Source organism: Anopheles funestus, chromosome 2RL (assembly GCF_943734845.2).
Source record: "Anopheles funestus chromosome 2RL, idAnoFuneDA-416_04, whole genome shotgun sequence".
Taxonomy (NCBI): Eukaryota; Metazoa; Arthropoda; class Insecta; order Diptera; family Culicidae; genus Anopheles; species Anopheles funestus.
The window spans coordinates 47,668,066-47,677,182 of NC_064598.1; the positions used below are offsets into that span (position 1 = coordinate 47,668,066).

Below are 9,117 nucleotides of genomic sequence, written 5' to 3' on the forward strand. Positions count from 1 at the left end.
CTTGATTAAACTTACAGTTAATTCGCTTCAATTTGAAAGGTGAAATTTATCCAAGAATCCTAGTTTATCAGAAAACATTGTATAAAAAACTAGTTAAACGCAATCAGATAGGTAAAATTGTTAATTAGATATGCTGTTTAATAATTTCCATTTGAATGAGTTTCAATGAAACTTTGAAAATACATATCATAAACAAATTAATTAATGAAGAATAATTGAAAACTGTTAAAATGAAATTAGAATTAATTTTCAGTAGCACAATTTACAGTGTATATACTGTCCCTCCAAAATAACAAAGCAAAGACACACCAAAACATGACGGTGCAGTAATGAAGCCTGCACTATAAACGTATCAGTTTTGCTCAGGAAAAAAACAACACACCGTTGTTTACTTTTGACACATACCCAGTGAACCAGAAGTATTATCAATTGGTGTAAAGTATTTTAATTGCTGTAATTCAATTCGAAACACACGAAATGTGGTCTTAAAACAGCACATAACAATCTAAGCATTAGCTTACACAAGCAGAGGTGTTCGGAGCAAAGAAGGCTGGCAAAACATAGAAGGAAAGTGTGGAAGTGTTTGCTCATGTGATCATCGTGAAGAGGAGAGCGCAATGACGACTTCTTGTAACTGATGTAATTATTATCGATTTTTTGTTTTGTCCGTGTGTTCCCTTACACGATTTGTTTGCACTTCTGCAGCCATTGGATTACGAACACGTGTACTAATAAGCTTCTAGTCACGTTTGGGAGGAAAAATCGAATCGTACCGTAACGGCTGATACACGCATTATTGAATAAAATCGAGGTATAGCTGTAAATCGTCCCTGAAACAACGCAGATAGACACTGCATCGTCACAATCATGGAGGTGAACAAGGATGAGGCGAAACGGTGCATCGAGTTGGCAACAAGCTTCATGAAAGTGGGCAATATGGAGAAAGCGGAAAAGTTGCTGAAAAAATCCCAAAGTTTGTATCCACTGTCCCAGGCGGAAGAGCTGCTGAAGCGGGTGAAGGCGGCCGGATCGAAACCCAACACAGCACATGCGGGTGGAACCGGTGGGACATCGAATGGGGGATCGTCCGCCCGTAAACGTCCGGTTCATCGGGAGGAAGAAAAACCTGCGGAACCAAAGCTGAACGTTGATTACACCCAGGAGCAAGCGAATGCGGTCAAGCGCGTTCAGAAGTGTAAAGACTTCTATGAAGTATTGGGAGTGTCGAAGGAAGCAACCGATTCGGAGATTAAGAAGTGCTACAAGAAGCACGCACTACAGCTGCATCCGGACAAGAACAAAGCACCCGGTGCAATGGAAGCGTTCAAATCGCTCGGTAACGCGGTTGAAACGTTAACCGATCCGCAAAAACGGAAAGCGTACGATCTTTACCGTACGACTGGGGGTGGATCGTCGGGCACCCGGACGCGAACACCAAACGGAGGTTTCACGTACGGCCAGAATGGATTCAACTTCCAGTCCGACTTCGATACGGGTATGAATCCGAACGATCTGTTTAACATGTTCTTTGGCAGCGGGTTCCCACAGCAGCAGCAACAGCATCAGCAACATCACTATTACCGAACACGCACCGGGCGTGCCTCGCAGTACGACGACCGAAACGTTAGTCAACCGAGTCTGATTTTTGGACTGATTCTGTGTTTCATCGTCATTTCGCTTCTGTCGACCTTCTTCGCTTCCGATCCGGTGTACAGTTTGCAGCAAACGGGAAAATTTTCGGTCGCACGTCATACCCTCAATCTGAAGATACCGTACTACGTCAAGAACAATTTCCTAAGCGAATACCAGGGCACTTTGGCACGGCTCGAACACTCGGTTGAGGAAGAGTATGTGACGTACATGAAGCGAGCCTGTAGCAACGAACGGACGTATCGAGATGCAATGATTGGGCGGGCGAAGAGCTTTGGCAGCCGGGCACAGTTCCAGCAAGCGCAGCAGCTTAAGATGCCCTCGTGTGATGCACTTTACCGGTTGGGTATCGGGGTGGTAAAGTACTGAGGTGGTGCAAACGTACGTGAAATAATACAGTAAGGTTGCGTCAAAAAAAAAAAGCTACCGAACAAAAAAAAAAAAATTCAGCCAGTTGTAACGGGATTCTCCTTTTGTTTTGCTCCATCTCGCTTCGTTCCTACGTACAATCGATCGATATTGGATTAGTTTCACAACGGTAAGCTAAGCACTGCTATCCCATGAAATGGAGCATTTTGTAGGAAATTTGTTGTCTGTAGGGCTATTTTGGGTGGGGTTGATGTGTTAGTTTTGTAATTTTAAATCAAATAAAACCATTGTAATACGTTATAGTGGGCGCATGCACGTTACTTGTTTTGATCGAGTTTTGAACGTTTTATAACAAATTGGAAACATATTATGGCAAAATGTGTGGAAAACGATCTCTGCGTTATATTTGTTAGGCAAAAAGAACTCTTTTGAAAAATCCCCTTCCACTTTATATAATTAAGATCCTTATATTTGTTAGACAAACGACACAGGATTTAAGTAATCATGCTGGGAACATTTATGTATTCTTATCAAGTTGAACTGAAGCATATAGAGATGAATGTCTAGATGTATCCCTCTTGCCTTCTGTTATCATGTGTAAACAATCAAAATATGCTTTACTTACATATCCACTAAGTCAGAAAGCTTTGCAAAGGTGGGATTTGAGAAAGCTTTTTGTAGAATCTATTTAAGAATACCAAAGCTCGGGGAAAGAGGTACGAAGCTTTATCTTCGTGTTCTATTTCACATTTTATTAAATCTTGAAATGATCTCCATTTTATAACTTTAACTAGAAAACTCAGTATTTCATACCTTCATATCACCTTTAGACCAGTTGTTTAGTAATAATAACACCGTTTTTTGCATGGCAAGACAGGTACCAAAGTCCATCTGAATTCCTTCAGAACAAAGGCTTACTATCTGGCTATGTAAGTGGTAGCTATAAGTTTAGTAAGCCAGGCTTTTAAGACCAGGTCCAGTCAGTTAGGTGAAGGAAAAGATGTCCTCTTATGATATTATCACAAAACCCTATCGCACAACGAAATGATCCATTAAATAACATAACTTTATCGCTTAATTTAGCGATCTGCTAATCTCCTCGTTTAGCGGCGATAGTTTTTTTTTTTGGTGGGGTAATTTGATTGGCTATCACTTCCACGAAACCACCACTTTATTCGAGATCTCCGACGAAAGATGAATTATAGTTTCCAATTTCGCTATCGTTTAGTGTATGTTTTGATCAACGGAAATGATGAATCGCGGTTCGTCCAGAGAGATGATGTCCATGCGTGCTTCTTCTACCTCTTGGAAGGCAACCATAAACCAACCGTTGCTTTCAAGCGAAACGCGAACCATAGTAGATCGTAAGTGAAGTGAACTCATAAATTTAACCGCTTTAATGTTCTGCTTTGCAACCAGCTGCATAAAGGGAGCGCAAGCCATTTGAAATGTTTACGGCAAAATGTTATTTATTGCAGAAGCGACACGCGCATGCAATGTGCGCTTGCTTCACCTGGAGACATGTGGTGGTGCCACCAGTAGGGCTGTGCATTAATTTATGAACTTTCCAATGAAGTGTGTGCATGTGTCTGTTTGCTCTGCAATAATGCCAAACAGGGCTCATAACCGAGTGGGTGGTAATTACGTTAATGCGTGTGCTAATTAATTTTTCACACCCAAAAAGGCAATATGGGATCGATTGTCGCGAGGTGATTGGAAGTGATGGGATTTATTGTTTCACTACAACATACACACGGTTGGTTCGTGTTGTGTGCCGTAGGCAGAATCATTAATTGAATGGTATCCGTGCCGGCTGGCAGTTGGTACATCCTCGGAACATTTCTTGGGGGCTGCACTTTGTGATTGTGGTACCTACCTCAATCATATACACACACAAAAAAGCTTTAGGGGCCGGTCACAGACCCGGTACCGGTACCGTTGCTAAGCGAATGACGTTAAATTTATTAATAATCATTTTTATTGATTGGATCTGGACGGCCACACGGGAGATCGGATGGTAGTACAGAGGCATCATGCACCGGATCCCGAATCCGAAACTGTCACTGAGCGCAGCTGAATGGCCGGGCCCATAATTGATATAAAACGATAATCAATCATGCTTCAAGGACATGAAGAAACGCAAGGCGCTGCCGCGAGAGTCGTCGTTCCCCGCCCTTGTGGAAAGCTTTTTGGGGACGTAAGATACCCAAACAGATGAGCATTTGATGAATTGATTGAGCTCCGAACGAATGCCGGGGGACAATTTTGATTACGATTGGCTTTCTGCTTGATTTCGTATTGATTTTAGTGAATGATATGTTGTTTATTGCTCATAAATACATATTTACGGTATGTATGTGCCACCACCAACATCCCACCGGCAGTCTCATTTTGCTTTTCTTTTCGCATTATTCGCGGAGTACAATTTTCACCGGAATACCAATATCTGGACGTAGCACAAGATCAGTCTTAACGCGCAGCTTGCCAAGCGATTCACCCGGCAAGATGCGATAGTTTGCAATCAGCTTGATAATCGAAACCTTCATTTCCATCAGTGCGTACCGTTGGCCAATACAGTTACGGGCCCCAATGCTGAACGGTAGATAATCAAATGGACCCCGTTTCGATTCAGCATCCTCCGAAAAGCGGGACGGATCGAACTGGTTCGGATTTGGGTAGATCTCGGGATTGCGATGGATCACGTAGATCGGCACTAGGATGTTTTGTCCCGCCGGTACAATTGTACCATCTGGTGAAGAAAGGGTGGAAAAAAGTAGTTTTTAGTATTTCATAGACATGCAAAAAGCTTTCCATACTTACTCAGCTCCAAATCTTCAACTAGTGCACGGCCGATAATTCCCACCGGTGGATACATCCGCAAACCTTCCTTTACCACCAGATCAAGGTACTTAAATTCCTGCAAGTTCTGATACGTAAGCTCAGCCGTTTTGTGATCCTTGCCCAGCACGGCCACTATCTCTTCGTACACCCGCTCCTGTACATCTTGGTTGCGTGCCAACTCGTAGATGGTGAACGAAATACCGCTCGTTGTTGTGTCGTGACCTTCGAACATAAATGTATCCACCTCTTCACGGATATCCAGATTGCTCAATGGTTTACCTTCGACCGTCACATTTAGCAGCAGATCCAGGAAGGTAAGCTTACGCTTCGAGTACAAGTTTTCCTCCGTTAAATCGAATGCGACATTTTCCGATTTCTCGTTGGAGAGCTGCTGGCGCCGACTACGGATCACATTGTCGGTGAAGTCATGCAACTGCTTGATGACACGCCGCTGTTCCCAGGCGTTCGGATGCAAGACGTTGTACAGCATTGGGTACGGTCCGAGAACGCTGATCGTACGCAGTAGCACCAGAACCGCCATTCTGAGAAGAGTTAAAGGACCAACAATTAGTAAAAAATATCTTTTGGAAACTTCATTAAGGTAAAGAACTTACCGCTTCACATTCTGCACGTATTGATTGTCCGGATTGTGCTGTGCATCCACCGTCGTACCCATGGAAGTTTCACAGATACTGTCCAACGCCATCAGTGTGACGTAGTCGTAGATGTCAAACTCTTTCCCACCGACATGCTTGCGCAGCAACTGTACCATCGTGTCCGTTTCCGTGTTGAATACGCGCACAAACTGTTCCAAAATCTTGAAATGGAACGTCGGCGTGATGATCTTACGGCGCTGGAACCATTTTTCACCGCTCGCAATCAGCAGCCCCGTACCGAGCCATGGTTCGATGAACTGATAGAGCAATGCTTTCTCCGTTTGCTTGGCCAGCAGTACTTTTTCCACATTTTTCCGGCTGGTCATCAGGATGATGGTCCAGTTAAATAGGGACCACATCATATAATCCTGCCCATAGTTCTGATGCAGTTCGACCACGTGCTCAAACACACCTACGTGTAAAACAATTTTTGGTTTTTTTTTGCAGAAATCAATGACCGATTAGTTTTTTTTTAGGTTAGGCACATTAATCCTATCGCTACCTTTGCCCTTTTTAAACACGCATGCGATAATTTCCCATTTGGAGGGGGACCTGGGCACGATAAGTACAATCCCTACAGGGGGGTCGAATCGTTTTGCTTTTAGGGGTGTTTACATGCCGTTTCCTATCGATAACAAACGTGACGAGACTAAAATCAACAATCGGACCGATTACGAGGTTAAGCGCGTAGATTTTGTGAGTACAGCGTGTAGGGGGAAATTTTTCAAAGCATCATTTCAAAGATCTAACTACGAGATCACATCTCTTGTGTGTGATCTACTGTTCATTGGTTATCAAAACCATTGCGCTATGGAACTTTGAACTATGAAACTTTTTAGAATGGATCAAACATAATGGCAGACTCTTCAAAGGGTACCTTGAGTAGTTTGTGTTGGTAATTTTCACTCAAAAAAAAGTACAAATGTGCGATTTCTATATTTTTGATAACAAAATTTCCGAAAGCTCTTAAGCATTAACTTGATAGAGAATTCACACTCATAAATATATAAATTTGTCATACTCCCGCATACTTACCGGGTATGTCCAATGTGGCAAACTCGAGCAAATTACCAACCACCGGAAGTGGTTTTGGCCCAGGAAAGGCTTTGTTAATTTTTTGCAACTTTTTCCGCTCGATTATATGGGTGATCAGCAGATATACGACACCCGCTATTAGTAATGCTTGCAGGATCATGGTGTAGCGTTGCAGCAAACTTTATTTAACAGGACAGCACTGATCAACACTTGGCACAAATCTGACCAGCCCGATGAACTGAGGCGACTGTTTTGCTGCCGCACTACTCATTATCGAATCTTATCAACAGAACGCACCGTTTGGATGGGAAGCAAAGACAAAAACTTATCACCAAAAATAAAAAAGCGGTGCAAAAAGCGGAGTAACAGGGAATGGGTTGTAAAATTGGGCAAAACAGTGGATTACGATAATTTTACGTTAATGTAGTGTTGGTGGAAATACTGGAAGTTATCTTCATCGAAGGTGGGACGGGGTGTGGTGTGTTACCTTTCGAAAGGTACGTCAGTTTTTGTTATCAATTATCTCGCGTACGAGATTTGTTGCCGGTTATTAAATCGTAATCGTGTCAAATCGATAACATTTAAAGTCTGGAGTGAATGGGGAGAGAACGGTAATGTTGGTGTTTTAACGGGAGAAACAAAAACATTGCTTGTCATTAAGCGAGATTATAACAGGAGGAAAAAATATATCATTCTATCAAGAACTAAAGAACTCAAGAAATAACATCGTGTCTTAACAATTGCGTTTTTTTAAAATAAAATAGTAATATAAAATATAGGTTTAACTAATATTTTCCGACGCTCTGAATAATAATAAGGTACGATTATATTATTTTACCACGTACAAAAAATTTATATTTGAACTCTTCTCAGCACGGAACACGAAAAATATGATTATTCACTCGTACAACAAGTACTCAAGAAATAACAACTTAATTTAAATGTATAAATATCTAAACAAAATAATAAAGCAAAAATAATTTAAAAATTAACAAATGTAATCTGTTCAAATGTGGCGATAATCGTGGGACGGAATGCAAACATTGATAAGGGGTTATTCAACTATTGAGTAATGCACAAATAGTGAATGTTTGATCCCCTCAGTCCCTAACGTAACAATACGTAACAGTGGAAGCTTTCATTCTCCATTAATAATGTAATGATTTGCCATTCCTCACATCACGAAAATTATAAAAGATCTTTTGAATTAAATTCACTCCTTTGCCTTCCATTGCAGCAAAATTCATAAGTTAAGGATACTGCCATGTACAGTCTAACAATTTGATCAGAGTGATTATGCAAATCGATGCTAATAATTTGAATTCTGATATCATTTGCAATGTTTCTCGTTTCATCGGTTTCAGAACCTTCTTCTGTCCTTAAAGATTCCTGATCTTGGATAGTTACTTCCACCATTTCGATCTGATTAAATTATGACTTTCGATTTAAAGGGAATTGCTTTATCGTGATGTCCTGTTAGGTAAAATTCTCAGTAAAACCTTAAAAAAATGTGGTTAAAAATAGTTTTACTTTTACTTGTCGTTTTAGCCTTGAAATTATTTGAGTAATTCCTCGGTTTGATGTTTTCCAGAACTTTTAGGTTAAACGTACTTTAGTGATTTTAGGAGGGCTGACGATTTACAACAAAACGATTATTTTTAATCAATTCTTTTCTTCTTCATTTGTCACTATAATTAGCATAATGAAGTTAGTCTTTGTTCTTGATCAGGAAGATTGTAGCATCCTTTTGGAACGATGAGATCACTCTACCCTGGAACTTAATTGCTACTGCACTTCACTTATACCTTTGCTGTCGAGAGGCCAGAACAGAAGCATAGTTTGTTAGATCTAGATAAAATAAAATGTTTTATCCTTTCGATCTAATCTTTCTTCAAACAAAATAAAAAAATTTAAAGGCCAGACGAGCTATATACGACAAACACAAAATGTATCATTACGTCCTTGCTCCAAAGTGGTGTTGAAATGTTTAACAAAGTTTAGAAGCACCTGACTGACAACAAACCATAGAAGCAAGAAGACATTTAGTATTTTTTCAAGTCTTCATTCGAAATGAGGAATTTTAGAAGTATCTCATTTTATCATCCTCATTCAGTTCCAAGAGTTTAATTGTTTCAAGCTGTGGCCTTCAGATTTATTTTCTACACATTGCCTATGTTTGTTGTATATCGTATTCGAATCGTCAAATTTTAATTATCTTTTTTTATAGAAATAAAATTTAAATCTTAAACTAAAGCTGAAAGCAATTAATCACGACGCGCAAATGAATAAAATATTCCTAGAAACGTACAAAGAACTACGCGACACGTAACGAGACATAGTGACGGGAAAACTAAACTATTGAAAGTCTTTAAATTCAGCACGAAAAATCCAATTTAAAAAATAAATAATTAAATAACAAAACTAAAGAGATAATTAAAATATTGGTAAAATTTTAGTAACCAAATGAAAGAGAAATATAAAACATCTTTACTACTTCATTCATACAGATTGTCCACCTCAAGCCTCGCTTTTTCTATTATGGAACGCGATCCTCTCGCAAAAGATA

The 9,117-nt window shown here is 40.2% G+C and overlaps 2 protein-coding genes across 2 annotated transcripts; one reads left to right on the top strand and one right to left on the bottom strand.

Moving 5' to 3' along the window:
• The first annotated feature begins 360 nt into the window (after positions 1 to 360).
• On the top strand, positions 361 to 2,319 carry LOC125774765 (dnaJ homolog subfamily B member 14-like). The gene is made up of 2 exons (XM_049444976.1): positions 361 to 639; positions 706 to 2,319. Exon 2 carries the CDS (start codon positions 868 to 870, stop codon positions 2,017 to 2,019), a length of 1,152 nt encoding a protein of 383 aa, XP_049300933.1. The 5' UTR covers positions 361 to 639; positions 706 to 867; the 3' UTR covers positions 2,020 to 2,319.
• A 1,407-nt stretch (positions 2,320 to 3,726) lies between these two features.
• LOC125774761 (cytochrome P450 4d2-like) lies at positions 3,727 to 7,193 on the bottom strand. Its single transcript, XM_049444966.1, has 4 exons — positions 6,552 to 7,193; positions 5,475 to 5,928; positions 4,840 to 5,402; positions 3,727 to 4,768 (listed from the first exon to the last, which is right to left on the bottom strand). Exons 1-4 carry the CDS (start codon positions 6,709 to 6,711, stop codon positions 4,428 to 4,430), a joined length of 1,518 nt encoding a protein of 505 aa, XP_049300923.1. The 5' UTR covers positions 6,712 to 7,193; the 3' UTR covers positions 3,727 to 4,427.
• Between the last annotated feature and the right edge of the window lie 1,924 nt (positions 7,194 to 9,117).

Excerpts from the sequence above, each read along its gene's own strand:
- LOC125774761 (XM_049444966.1), bottom strand. The coding sequence starts at position 6,711 with ATGATCCTGCAAGCATTACTAATAGCGGGTGTCGTATATCTGCTGATC. Across the intron at positions 5,929-6,551 it reads TGCCACATTGGACATACCCG|GTGTGTTTGAGCACGTGGTC; the intron begins GTAAGTATGCGG and ends TTTTACACGTAG. Across the intron at positions 4,769-4,839 it reads AGTTGAAGATTTGGAGCTGA|ATGGTACAATTGTACCGGCG; the intron begins GTAAGTATGGAA and ends TTTCTTCACCAG.
- LOC125774765 (XM_049444976.1), top strand. The coding sequence starts at position 868 with ATGGAGGTGAACAAGGATGAGGCGAAACGGTGCATCGAGTTGGCAACA.